Raw genomic sequence first — 15,571 nt, forward strand, 5'->3', positions numbered from 1 at the left:
ACACGATGGGATCCAGCCAGACTGGTTACTGTAATGAACACGATGGGATCCAGCCAGACTGGTTACTGTAATGAACACATACAGGATCCAGCCAGACTGGTTACTGTAATGAACACGATGGGATCCAGCCAGACTGGTTACTGTAATGAACACGATGGGATCCAGCCAGACTGGTTACTGTAATGAACACATACATGATCCAGCCAGACTGGTTACTGTAATGAACACGATGGGATCCAGCCAGACTGGTTACTGTAATGAACACATACATGATCCAGCCAGACTGGTTACTGTAATGAACACGATGGGATCCAGCCAGACTGGTTACTGTAATGAACACATACAGGATCCAGCCAGACTGGTCACTGTAATGAACACGATGGGATCCAGCCAGACTGGTTACTGTAATGAACACGATGGGATCCAGCCAGACTGGTTACTGTAATGAACACATACATGATCCAGCCAGACTGGTTACTGTAATGAACACATACATGATCCAGCCAGACTGGTTACTGTAATGAACACGATGGGATCCAGCCAGACTGGTTACTGTAATGAACACATACAGGATCCAGCAAGACTGGTTACTGTAATGAACACATACAGGATTCAGCCAGACTGGTTACTGTAATGAACACATACAGGATCCAGCCAGACTGTTTACTGTAATGAACACGATGGGATCCAGCCAGACTGGTTACTGTAATGAACACATACATGATCCAGCCAGACTGGTTACTGTAATGAACACGATGGGATCCAGCCAGACTGGTTACTGTAATGAACACATACAGGATCCAGCCAGACTGGTTACTGTAATGAACACATACAGGATCCAGCCAGACTGGTTACTGTAATGAACACATACAGGATCCAGCCAGACTGGTTACTGTAATGAACACATACAGGATCCAGCCAGACTGGTCACTGTAATGAACACATACATGATCCAGCCAGACTGGTTACTGTAATGAACACGATGGGATCCAGCCAGACTGGTTACTGTAATGAACACGATGGGATCCAGCCAGACTGGTTACTGTAATGAACACGATGGGATCCAGCCAGACTGGTTACTGTAATGAACACATACAGGATCCAGCCAGACTGGTTACTGTAATGAACACATACAGGATCCAGCCAGACTGGTTACTGTAATGAACACGATGGGATCCAGCCAGACTGGTTACTGTAATGAACACGATGGGATCCAGCCAGACTGGTTACTGTAATGAACACATGCAGGATCCAGCCAGACTGGTTACTGTAATGAACACGATGGGATCCAGCCAGACTGGTTACTGTAATGAACACGATGGGATCCAGCCAGACTGGTTACTGTAATGAACACATACAGGATCCAGCCAGACTGGTTACTGTAATGAACACGATGGGATCCAGCCAGACTGGTTACTGTAATGAACACATACAGGATCCAGCCAGACTGGTTACTGTAATGAACACGATGGGATCCAGCCAGACTGGTTACTGTAATGAACACATACAGGATCCAGCCAGACTGGTTACTGTAATGAACACATACAGGATCCAGCCAGACTGGTTACTGTAATGAACACGATGGGATCCAGCCAGACTGGTTACTGTAATGAACACGACAGGATCCAGCCAGACTGGTTACTGTAATGAACACGATGGGATCCAGCCAGACTGGTTACTGTAATGAACACATACAGGATCCAGCCAGACTGGTTACTGTAATGAACACATACAGGATCCAGCCAGACTGGTTACTGTAATGAACACGATGGGATCCAGCCAGACTGGTTACTGTAATGAACACATACAGGATCCAGCCAGACTGGTTACTGTAATGAACACATACAGGATCCAGCCAGACTGGTTACTGTAATGAACACGATGGGATCCAGCCAGACTGGTTACTGTAATGAACACATACAGGATCCAGCCAGACTGGTTACTGTAATGAACACGATGGGATCCAGCCAGACTGGTTACTGTAATGAACACGATGGGATCCAGCCAGACTGGTTACTGTAATGAACATGATGGGATCCAGCCAGACTGGTTACTGTAATGAACACGATGGGATCCAGCCAGACTGGTTACTGTAATGAACACATACAGGATCCAGCCAGACTGGTTACTGTAATGAACACGATGGGATCCAGCCAGACTGGTTACTGTAATGAACACATACAGGATCCAGCCAGACTGGTTACTGTAATGAACACGATGGGATCCAGCCAGACTGGTTACTGTAATGAACACATACAGGATCCAGCCAGACTGGTTACTGTAATGAACACATACAGGATCCAGCCAGACTGGTTACTGTAATGAACACGATGGGTTCCAGCCAGACTGGTTACTGTAATGAACACGATGGGTTCCAGCCAGACTGGTTACTGTAATGAACACGACAGGATCCAGCCAGACTGGTTACTGTAATGAACACGATGGGATCCAGCCAGACTGGTTACTGTAATGAACACATACAGGATCCAGCCAGACTGGTTACTGTAATGAACACATACAGGATCCAGCCAGACTGGTTACTGTAATGAACACGATGGGATCCAGCCAGACTGGTTACTGTAATGAACACATACAGGATCCAGCCAGACTGGTTACTGTAATGAACACATACAGGATCCAGCCAGACTGGTTACTGTAATGAACACGATGGGATCCAGCCAGACTGGTTACTGTAATGAACACATACAGGATCCAGCCAGACTGGTTACTGTAATGAACACATACAGGATCCAGCCAGACTGGTTACTGTAATGAACACGATGGGATCCAGCCAGACTGGTTACTGTAATGAACACGATGGGATCCAGCCAGACTGGTTACTGTAATGAACATGATGGGATCCAGCCAGACTGGTTACTGTAATGAACACGATGGGATCCAGCCAGACTGGTTACTGTAATGAACACAATGGGATCCAGCCAGACTGGTTACTGTAATGAACACATACAGGATCCAGCCAGACTGGTTACTGTAATGAACACATACAGGATCCAGCCAGACTGGTTACTGTAATGAACACGATGGGATCCATCCAGACTGGTTACTGTAATGAACACATACAGGATCCAGCCAGACTGGTTACTGTAATGAACACGATGGGATCCAGCCAGACTGGTTACTGTAATGAACACATACAGGATCCAGCCAGACTGGTTACTGTAATGAACACATACATGATCCAGCCAGACTGGTTACTGTAATGAACACGATGGGATCCAGCCAGACTGGTTACTGTAATGAACACATACAGGATCCAGCCAGACTGGTTATTGTAATGAACACATACAGGATCCAGCCAGACTGGTTACTGTAATGAACACATACAGGATCCAGCCAGACTGGTTACTGTAATGAACACATACAGGATCCAGCCAGACTGGTTACTGTAATGAACACGATGGGATCCAGCCAGACTGGTTACTGTAATGAACACGATGGGATCCAGCCAGACTGGTCACTGTAATGAACACATACAGGATCCAGCCAGACTGGTCACTGTAATGAACACATACATGATCCAGCCACACTGGTTACTGTAATGAACACGATGGGATCCAGCCAGACTGGTTACTGTAATGAACACGATGGGATCCAGCCAGACTGGTTACTGTAATGAACACGATGGGATCCAGCCAGACTGGTTACTGTAATGAACACATACAGGATCCAGCCAGACTGGTTACTGTAATGAACACGATGGGATCCAGCCAGACTGGTTACTGTAATGAACACGATGGGATCCAGCCAGACTGTGTTACTGTAATGAACACATACATGATCCAGCCAGACTGGTTACTGTAATGAACACGATGGGATCCAGCCAGACTGGTTACTGTAATGAACACATACATGATCCAGCCAGACTGGTTACTGTAATGAACACGATGGGATCCAGCCAGACTGGTTACTGTAATGAACACATACAGGATCCAGTCAGACTGGTCACTGTAATGAACACGATGGGATCCAGCCAGACTGGTTACTGTAATGAACACATACATGATCCAGCCAGACTGGTTACTGTAATGAACACATACATGATCCAGCCAGACTGGTTACTGTAATGAACACGATGGGATCCAGCCAGACTGGTTACTGTAATGAACACATACAGGATCCAGCCAGACTGGTTACTGTAATGAACACATACAGGATCCAGCCAGACTGGTTACTGTAATGAACACATACAGGATCCAGCCAGACTGGTTACTGTAATGAACACATACAGGATCCAGCCAGACTGGTTACTGTAATGAACACGATGGGATCCAGCCAGACTGGTTACTGTAATGAACACGATGGGATCCAGCCAGACTGGTTACTGTAATGAACACATACAGGATCCAGCCAGACTGGTTACTGTAATGAACACATACAGAATCCAGCCAGACTGGTTAATGTAATGAACACGATGGGATCCAGCCAGACTGGTTACTGTAATGAACACATACAGGATCCAGCCAGACTGGTTACTGTAATGAACACATACAGGATCCAGCCAGACTGGTTACTGTAATGAACACATACAGGATCCAGCCAGACTGGTCACTGTAATGAACACATACACGATCCAGCCAGACTGGTTACTGTAATGAACACATACAGGATCCAGCCAGACTGGTTACTGTAATGAACACGATGGGATCCAGCCAGACTGGTTACTGTAATGAACACATACAGGATCCAGCCAGACTGGTTACTGTAATGAACACATACAGGATCCAGCCAGACTGGTTACTGTAATGAACACATACAGGATCCAGCCAGACTGGTTACTGTAATGAACACATACAGGATCCAGCCAGACTGGTTACTGTAATGAACACGATGGGATCCAGCCAGACTGGTTACTGTAATGAACACGATGGGATCCAGCCAGACTGGTTACTGTAATGAACACGATGGGATCCAGCCAGGCTGGTTACTGTAATGAACACATACAGGATTCAGCCAGACTGGTTACTGTAATGAACACATACAGGATCCAGCCAGACTGGTTACTGTAATGAACACATACAGGATCCAGCCAGACTGGTTACTGTAATGAACACGATGGGATCCAGCCAGACTGGTTACTGTAATGAACACATACAGGATCCAGCCAGACTGGTTACTGTAATGAACACGATGTGATCCAGCCAGACTGGTTACTGTAATGAACACGATGGGATCCAGCCAGACTGGTTACTGTAATGAACACATACAGGATCCAGCCAGACTGGTTACTGTAATGAACACGATGGGATCCAGCCAGACTGGTTACTGTAATGAACACGATGGGATCCAGCCAGACTGGTTACTGTAATGAACCTATACAGGATCCAGCCAGACTGGTTACTGTAATGAACACATACAGGATCCAGCCAGACTGGTTACTGTAATGAACACATACAGGATCCAGCCAGACTGGTTACTGTAATGAACACATACAGGATCCAGCCAGACTGGTTACTGTAATGAACACGATGGGATCCAGCCAGACTGGTTACTGTAATGAACACATACAGGATCCAGCCAGACTGGTTACTGTAATGAACACGATTGGATCCAGCCAGACTGGTTACTGTAATGAACACGATGGGATCCAGCCAGACTGGTTACTGTAATGAACACGATGGGATCCAGCCAGACTGGTTACTGTAATGAACACGATGGGATCCAGCCAGACTGGTTACTGTAATGAACACATACAGGATCCAGCCAGACTGGTTACTGTAATGAACACGATGGGATCCAGCCAGACTGGTTACTGTAATGAACACGATGGGATCCAGCCAGACTGGTTACTGTAATGAACACGATGGGATTCAGCCAGACTGGTTACTGTAATGAACACATACAGGATCCAGCCAGACTGGTTACTGTAATGAACACGATGGGAGACAGACAGCTGGTTACTGTAATGAACACGATGGGAGACAGACAGCTGGTTACTGTAATGAACACGATGGGAGACAGACAGCTGGTTACTGTAATGAACACGATGGGAGACAGACAGCTGGTTACTGTAATGAACACGATGGGAGACAGACAGCTGGTTACTGTAATGAACACGATGGGAGACAGACAGCTGGTTTCAAGCGCAGGGTGCAGCAGGTGTTTAATGTAAAGGACCACAGGAGGAGGCAGGTAGCTGGGTCCAGGGGCAGGCAGAAGGTCATACACAGGGAATCCAAAAAGGAAACAGTACAGGAAGGGGAAAGGCTAGTAACGTCATCCGGGAGATCAGGCAATAGGTTGATAACAGGAAATCCGATAGGCTAAAGTACAGGCAGGGAATAGGCAAAAGGTGTCATTAGTGAGGCAGGCAAAAACTATCATACATGACAGGGTTAAATTACAGGGAAAAACCCAGAGCTCCGAATAGAAGTGTGTCATTAAATAAACAATACCTCACAATGATGGGGTGCAAAGAACTGAACTAAGTAGTGTGTGATAATGACATACAGGTGTGTGAACAGGTGATCAGAATTCAGGTGACTGGGATCTGGAGAGTGAGCTGCGTTCAGGTGATCTACGTGTTTGAGAGTGTGAGTTGGAAAGTGGGCTATAAAGTGAGCTGCATTCAGGTGATCTACGTGTTTGAGAGTGTGAGTTGGAAAGTGGGCTGTAAAGTGAGCTGCGTTCAGGTGATCTACGTGTTTGAGAGTGTGAGCTGGAAAGTGGGCTGTAAAGTGAGCTGCGTTCAGGTGATCTACGTGTTTGATCGTGTGAGTTGGTAGCAGACGTTACAGTTACCAAGTAAGCCAGGAAAGTAATAGTTAACTAACACATTCAATTTATTTCATTATTTTAGCACTTCTTGGAACTTGGGAGCATTTTTCATGTAGATGATACATTCTTAAATTCATTGATTTATTGATTGAGTTTATTTGACAGTTGAAAATGAATATAAAGCCGCTTCAGTAGGAAACAACATTACATACATTAAAATAAAGGATGAAGCATAAACACAATGAAAACTCCTGGGTTAACAACGCTGACGGATGAATACCTACCCTTCAGTAGACAGCGGCCGGTTTGCTGCCTTGGCATCAAAGCTTACACATAATATGATTCTATTATGATTCATTTATACTAGCGATTGCCATTCCAGATAAAAAGGGGTTATTATTATTATTTTTTGCTTTGCATATCACTTCTTTAAAACAGATGTATGGCATGGCCACATACTGCTTCTTTTGGAAACTTTGAGGATCTTTGAAGAACGGGCTAAACTCATTATTTGTTCCTCAAAAAATATGAATAGATTGTTCAGAACAAAAAAGAAACGAACAAAAAACAGGAGAAAAACAATAACAACAACCGAACCATTTCTTTCCTGAAGGGAAAGTATAAAGCCAGATAATGTTCATTCTGCACCAAAACCCCAATCCTTGTTTCTGGACCTAGGTCCTTAAACAATTTTTATGCAATGATGTTCAGACAGCAACCTCTGCATTTAAACACTCTCTCAGCAAATGTATACCACTTTGACTGTAGCAACGTTCCATAAAGGTTGAAATGCAATAGAAAGAGACAGGTTGATATTGAGCTCTCACAGACCTAATGGAATACAAACACAGACTGTATAATAAGGAAGATGATGGATTGAGTTTATGTAGTGTTTTCCTTCATGCTGTGAAATGTTTAACTTGATATTCCAGAGGTGGGTAATGCATATATCAATATAATGATGGAACAATTTTATATGTACTTTTAAAATAGTCAAAAGAATCAATGAATTTATAGATGTTAATAATATAGCCTACAGTGGTGACTGTCCTCACTTTATTTACATACATTACTCTGTCTCTCTCTCGCTCTCTCTCTGTCTCTCTCTTCTCTCTGTCTCTCTCTGTCTCTCTGTTTCTCTCTCTGGCTCTCTCTCTCAATGTCTCTCTGTCTCCCTCTGTCATGCAAGGAAACATACAGGGGTTCATATGAGCTGGGCCTTCCATAAGCCATCCACACAGATGGTACACACTTCACTGCTATCTGAACTCCATCACACAACCTTCAAACATACAGTAGCACTGTACAGGAGTCTACCTAGTTCTGAGTCACAACCAATTCTAACTGGGTGTCTAATTCTGGGCTGTTGGAACTACTGTTTTGCCTATCTAGAGGGGTCAAGACTTGGTTTTGGTCACATGCTGAGGTGAATCTGAAAGGCAAGTCAAAGTTCCAGTAGCGATGAGAACATGGCGTAGCAGGCTGTGAGGAATAGAATAGACAGCAGGCTGAAATAGAACTGGGTTTAACACGTGACAGAATGGGGCCAGTCCTCTACCTTCCAATGTTTATTTATTAATGATGAGAGCATGGATGGAGCGTTGAGCTGGGAAATTAAACTGAATTCCTGAAAGGAGAAACACGTGTGTGTGTGTGGGGGGGGGGGGGGGGTACAGTGTGTCCATCTCACTCTCACTTTTCCTATTCCTCTCTTGTAACCACCCTCCACTCTCTGTCCCTCTGCCTCCTTCCCTCCCTCATCCCCTCTCTATCCAAATCAAATCAAATTGTATTGGTCACATACACATATTTAGCAGACGTTATTGTGGGTGTAGCGAAATGCTAAACCAAATCCCTCTCCCCCTCTCTCTTTCTCACCTCTCTATCCATATTTGTGTTGGCAGGAGGTGGGCTGTGACAGACAGCTGGGCAGTGGTGCCAGGGAAGACAACTGCGGTGTGTGTGCTGGCGCCGGTTCTACTTGTCGGCTGGTCCGGGGCCAGGCGCTGCCTCACGTCTCACCGGAAGAACGTAGGTACACAACAAGCTTGGCAATGCCTGAAAAAATACTCTTCCCTCTCTAAGCTGACCTTACTTCTGCCCTGTATCAATATCTTTACACACAGAGGTTGTGAACACACTCTCTGTTGAAAAGACATTATCGTCTCTCTCCCTTTGTTGCCTATGGCCCTAGGTAAACATAATCTCTCTTCATCTTTCTCCCCCAACCAGGTTTACAACTGCTGAGGATATATGCTCTAGTCTCCCTAGCTCTCATCTTTTTCCAGGCCCAGATAAATATCCCTCACCAACAAGGTTCACAATGCTAGTTAAAATACACTCTTTCTCCCTCTTTTCTCTGGCCATCAATATAGTATCGCCCCCCAACAAGGTTTGTGAACCCTTGTGGAAATACACCAGTCCAACCCGTCCCTTACGGTTCTATCAAAATATCTCTCCCCACTTGTCAGGTGTTGGTACTGTACCTGCCCTGGTCCTCACACCTCTCTCTGGCCCTCAATCCCTCAAGTCCTGAGCCCTGTCTCAGGTCTGGTCTGGGTTAGTGTTCGGTCTCAGGTCTGGGTTTATGTTCTGTCCCAGGTCTGGTCTGGGTTAGTGTTCTGTCTCAGGTCTAGCCTGGGTTACTGTTCTTTTTTCCATGTCTGGTCTGGGTCAGTGTTCTGTCCCAGGTCTGGTCTGGGTCAGTGTTCTATTCCAGGTCTGGTCTGGGTTCGTGTTCTATTCCAGGTCTGGTCTGGGTTAGTGTTCTGTCCGAGGTCTGGTCTGGGTTAGTGTTCTGTCCGAGGTCTGGTCTGGGTTAGTGTTCTGTCCCAGGTCTGGTCTGGGTTAGTGTTCTGTCCCAGGTCTGGTCTGGGTTAGTGTTCTGTCCCAGGTCTGGTCTGGGTTAGTGTTCTGTCCGAGGTCTGGTCTGGGTTAGTGTTCTGTCCCAGGTCTGGTCTGGGTTAGTGTTCTGTCCCAGGTCTGGTCTGGGTTAGTGTTCTGTCCCAGGTCTGGTCTGGGTTAGTGTTCTGTCCGAGGTCTGGTCTGGGTTAGTGTTCTGTCCCAGGTCTGGTCTAGGTTAGTGTTCTGTCTCAGGTCTGGCTTTGGTTAATGATCTGTCTCAGGTCTGGCCTGGATAAGTGTTATGGCCCACACAGTTTATTTATCAAAGCTGGGTTACTACTAGGCCATCTGGCTTAGACTGTCCACAGATGGAGCTATCCAGTGTACGCTTCAAAATGGAGGCAGATTTCTTTGTGTGGGCTTTTCCTAAAATTTTATGTGTGGAGATTAAAATCATGACTGCATTTTGGCTGTCACTTTTATGTTTTTTCTGACGTGATAACTGCATTCTTGTTTGCTTGGAGGTGGTTAGGGACATTAAATACCATGCAAAATGGCAATGTTTTTACTAGAAAAATGTGTGGTTTGTGAATTAAATTAAATTACTGCATTCCAATCTGCCAAGCACTGGTTTACTGTAAACAGGACTGCGTTCCATGTTTCAAAGAGTTGAGAAATGTTGACTTGAAGGTCGGCCTTTTCCTGGTAAATTGTTGGCTATTGTAGTCAGCTTCATGGAATACACTACAGGAGTATTTTAGGTCTTGGTGAAATCAAACTTTGAAAAGGTTTCCATTCATTATGGAATGAGGCATATAGCTGGATTTACACAATAGATAGCATGGGACATCCCAACATCTCAACATTACTACTTTTGAGGTGTAAAAAACATCTGACAAACTAACATTTTGTTAAGATGCTCTATTTCCCGTACAGCTTAGCATTTCCACACGTCTTTAAAGGTTAATTAAGTAGATATTGGCCCCAAAAGTATTTGCGTACTCAATTTATTGGCCTTCCAGCTGAGGTATTGTATCACATTCCTCAAATGAACTTGGTTTGGCATGCGCTGGAGAGTGGAAATGAACATGGCTCGCTCCCTGAAAAAGCATTGGTATTAGAAATAACATCAAGTGACCATGTAAATATTTAGATCTGTCTTTTAATTGTTGGTGGGTGTTTACAGTATCTGTCACATACCTATAGCACTGGCAAACGGGAGTTTGGTCAAGCAGTAGTGTAGTGTCTGACTCAACTATAATCCAAGGTGGCGCAGCGGTCTATGGCACTGCATCCCAGTGCTAGAGGCGTCACTACAGACCCTGGTTTGATCCCGGGCTGTATCCCAACCAGCCATGATTGGTAGTCCCATAGGCCGGTGCACAATTGGCCCAGCGTCGTCTGGGTTAGGGTTTGGCCAGGGTAGGCCGTCATTGTACAATAATAATTTGTACTTAACTGACTTGCCTAGTTAAATAAAGGTAAAACATTGTAAAAAAACTAACTTTGGGAGCAAATTGGAAACTCCAGAACGTACTGCAGTATTGTGATGTGGTTGTATGAGCTCAAAGTAGTTGAACTAACAGTGACATTGGGAATGTACTGTACATTTAGTTGAACTAACAGTGACATTGGGTATGTACTGTACATTTAGTTGAACTAACAGTGACATTGGGTATGTACTGTACATTTAGTTGAACTAACAGTGACATTGGGTATGTACTGTACATTTAGTTGAACTAACAGTGATATTGGGTTGGGTTCTCAAATGACTGTCTCGCCTGGTTCAGGCGAGACAGAGTTCAGTGTGTCAAATTGGAGGGCCTGTTGTCCGGACCTCTGGCAGTCTCTATGGGGGTGCCACAGGGTTCATTTCTCGGGGCGACTCTCTTCTCTGTTTACATCAATGATGCCGCTCTTGCTGCTGGTGAGTCTCTGATCCACCTCTAAGCAGACGACTCCATTCTGTATACTTCTGGCCCTTCTTTGGACACTGTGTTAACTAACCTCCAGACGAGCTTCAATGCCATACAACTCTCCTTCCGTGGCCTCCAACTGCTCTTAAATGCAAGTAAAACTAAATGCATGCTCTTCAAACGATCGCTGCCCACACCTGCCCATCTGTCCAACATCACTACTCTGGACGGTTCTGACTTAGAATATGTGGACAACTACAAATACCTAGGTGTCTGGTTAGACTGTAAACTCTCCTTCCAGACTCACATTACGCATCTCCAATCCAAAATTAAATCTAGAATCGGCTTCCTATTTTGCAAAAAAAGCATCCTTCACTCATGCTGCCAAACATACCCTTGTAAAACTGACTATCCTACCGATCCTTGACTTCGGCGATGTCATTTACAAAATAGCCTCCAACACTCTACTCAACAAATTGCATGCAGTCTATCACAGTGCCATCCGTTTTGTCACCAAAGCCCCAAATACTACCCACCACTGCGACCTGTATGCTCTCGTTGGCTGGCCCTCGCTTCATATTCGTCGCCAAACCCACTGGCTCCAGGTCATCTATAAGTCTTTGCTAGGTAAAGCCCCGCCTTATCTCAACTCACTGGTCACCATAGCAGCACGCACCCGTAGCATGCGCTGCAGCAGGTATATTTCACTGGTCATCCCCAAAGCCAATTCCTCCTTTGGCCACCTTTCCTTCCAGTTCTCTGTTGACAATAACTGGAACGAACTGCAAAAATCACTGAAGCTGGAAACTTATATCTCCCTCACTAACTTTAAGCACCAGCTGTCAGAGCAGCTCACAGATCACTACACCTGTACATAGCCCATCTGTAAATAGCCCATCCAACTAACTCATCCCCATACTGTATTTATTTATTTTGCTCCTTTGCACCCCAGTATTTGTACTTGCACATTCATTTTCTGCACATCTATAACTCCAGTGTTTAATTGCTATATTGTAATTATTTCGCCACTATGGCCTATTTATTGCCTTACCTCCCTTATCTTACCTCATTTGCACACACTGTCTATAGACTTTTTCTATTGTATTATTGACTGTATGTTTTTTTATTCCATGTGTAACTCTATGTTGTTGTTTGTGTCGCACTTTGCTTTATCTTGGCCAGGTCGCAGTTGTAAATGAGAACTTGTTCTCAACTAGCCTACCTGGTTAAATAAAGGTGAAATAAAAAAATAATAATAATTGGGTGTGTATTGTACATTTAGTTGAACTAACAGTGATCGTGCAGCCCAAACGCGTCAGAGTTTTTAAACGGTGTTTCCATTGAACATGCCATAGAAATAAAGGCATTTTAATGAATTATATGAAGAGTGTGTTGGTCCTCCTTTCTTTTTGAGACTAACAGTGATATTGGGTTGGTACTGTACAGTACAGCTGTAGATGCCTGGGATTATTCAGCATATTTAGGAGGGAAAACACTGCATTCTATTGAACTTTGGCATAGTATTTCCAGTTTACCTCAAAATAAAATGTCTATCAATTTTAGACACCCAAGACATGTTATCAGGCTTAGTAGTTTTCTAGCTAATTTAATATGATGTCCAAGACATGTTATCAGGGTTAGTAGTTTTCTAGCTAATTTAATATGATGTCCAAGACATGTTATCAGGGTTAGTAGTTTTCTAGCTAATTTAATATGATGTCCAAGACATGTTATCAGGGTTAGTAGTTTTCTAGCTAATTTAATATGATGTCCAAGACATGTTATCAGGCTTAGTAGTTTTCTAGCTAATTTAATATGGATGTCCAAGACATGTTATCAGGGTTAGTAGTTTTCTAGCTAATTTAATATGGATGTCCAAGACATGTTATCAGGGTTAGTAGTTTTCTAGCTAATTTAATATGGATGTCCAAGACATGTTATCAGGGTTAGTAGTTTTCTAGCTAATTTAATATGGATGTCCAAGACATGTTATTAGGGTTAGTAGTTTTCTAGCTAATTTAATATGGATGTCCAAGACATGTTATCAGGGTTAGTAGTTTTCTAGCTAATTTAATATGGATGTCCAAGACATGTTATCAGGGTTAGTAGTTTTCTAGCTAATTTAATATGGATGTCCAAGACATGTTATCAGGGTTAGTAGTTTTCTAACTAATTTAATATGGATGTCCAAGACACATTATTAGGGTTAGATGTTTTCCTGACAATGTGACCTGACCAAAAATAGTAGACCATTACTTGGTCCTGGCTGACCCCATTAGACCATTACTAGGTCCTGGCTGACCCCATTAGACCATTACTAGGTCCTGGCTGACACCATTAGACCATTACTAGGTCCTGGCTGACCCCATTAGACCATTACTAGGTCCTGGCTGACCCCATTAGAACATTACTAGGTCCTGGCTGACCCCATTAGACCATTACTAGGTCCTGGCTGACCCCATTAGACCATTACTAGGTCCTGGCTGACCCCATTAGACCATTACTAGGTCCTGGCTGACCCCATTAGACCATTACTAGGTCCTGACTGACCCCATTAGACCATTACTAGGTCCTGGCTGACCCCATTAGACCATTACTAGGTCCTGGCTGACCCTATTAGACCATTACTAGGTCCTGGCTGACCCCATTAGAACATTACTAGGCCCTAACCCTAGTTGTGTTTGATCATGTCAAACCCCAGCCATAACTGTCCATATATCATATTATTATTACCATGAGCCACGGTATCTACATATGTCTGTACTGTCTAGAAACCTTCTGTCCTCTACTAGCTACTACCAGCACAAGGCTGTCTTTGTAGCTGCCCACTAATATGGACAAAGCTGAGCCTTATGCAGTGGAAAGAGACATTTATATTGTTGTTGGACAGCGCCAGTCGTCAGCATTCGCTCTGCCTGGGTCTGCCAGTCGCACTTAAGTCACTTCTCCTCTTCCAAGAATTTCCCCTCGCTCGGAACAAAGCGCTCAAACAGTTGGAGTCCGAGTTCCCGACAAAGAAATACTGGGACTTTTGTTTCGACGGGCAGAGTTAGACGTTTTCACAGCATCGTGCTTGTTCCTTTTAAGAGGCTGTTTGACCAAATCTCAGGGTAACTCAATCCAAGCGCATTATGTTCTCTCTAATAAAGAGCGTCTCGCCAATAATTCACGGTGGGTCACAGTGACATGTAGGCTACCTCCAGGTCCCTTTGAGAAGCTGGCAGAGGAGAGCAGAGCACGCTAACAGTCATGAGATTGTTGGGGAGGTTCTACTGTTTCTCTCTTTATACTCTCTCTCTCTTTATACTCTCTCTCTCTTTATACTCTCTTTATACTCTCTTTATACTCTCTTTATACTCTCTTTATACTCTCTTTATACTCTCTCTTTATACTCTCTCTTTATACTCTCTCTTTATACTCTCTCTCTCTCTCTTTATACTCTCTCTCTCTCTTTATACTCTCTCTCTCTTTATACTCTCTCTCTCTCTTTATACTCTCTCTCTCTTTATACTCTCTCTCTCTCTCTCTTTATACTCTCTTTATACTCTCTCTCTCTCTTTATACTCTACTCTTTATCCCCCCCTCTCTCTCTCTCTCTCTCTCTCTCTCTATACTCTCTCTCTCTCTATACTCTCTCTTTATCTACTCTCTCTCTTTATACTCTCTCTAATATACTCTCTCTAATATACTCTCTCTCTTTATACTCTACTCTTTATCCCCTCTCTCTCTCTCTATACTCTCTCTCTTTATCCTCTCTCTTTATACTCTCTCTCTATACTCTCTCTATACTCTCTCTCTTTATGCTCTCTCTATACTCTCTCTTTATACTCTCTCTCTTTATCCTCTCTACTCTTTATACTCTCTACTCTCTATACTCTCTACTCTCTATACTCTCTACTCTCTATACTCTCTCTCTCTTTATACTCTCTACTCTTTATACTCTCTCTATACTCTCTCTTTATACTCTCTCTCTTTATACTCTCTCTTTATACTCTCTCTCTTTATCCTCTCTACTCTTTGTCCTCTCTCTCTTTATACTCTCTCTCTTTATACTCTCTCTCTTTGTCCTCTCTCTC

At 43.9% G+C, this 15,571-nt stretch overlaps 1 protein-coding gene across 2 annotated transcripts in view; it reads left to right on the top strand.

The window, feature by feature from the left end:
- LOC106591568 (ADAMTS-like protein 3) overlaps positions 1 to 15,571 on the top strand; it is a 282,134-nt gene that overhangs the window by 123,250 nt on the left and 143,313 nt on the right. For both annotated transcript variants that reach the window (XM_045689442.1, XM_045689441.1), the window contains exon 7: positions 8,640 to 8,766. In XM_045689442.1, the coding sequence (XP_045545398.1) occupies positions 8,640 to 8,766 (127 nt within the window). The remainder of the gene's footprint in view (positions 1 to 8,639; positions 8,767 to 15,571) is intronic.

Source organism: Salmo salar, chromosome ssa11 (assembly GCF_905237065.1).
Source record: "Salmo salar chromosome ssa11, Ssal_v3.1, whole genome shotgun sequence".
NCBI lineage: Eukaryota > Metazoa > Chordata > Actinopteri > Salmoniformes > Salmonidae > Salmo > Salmo salar.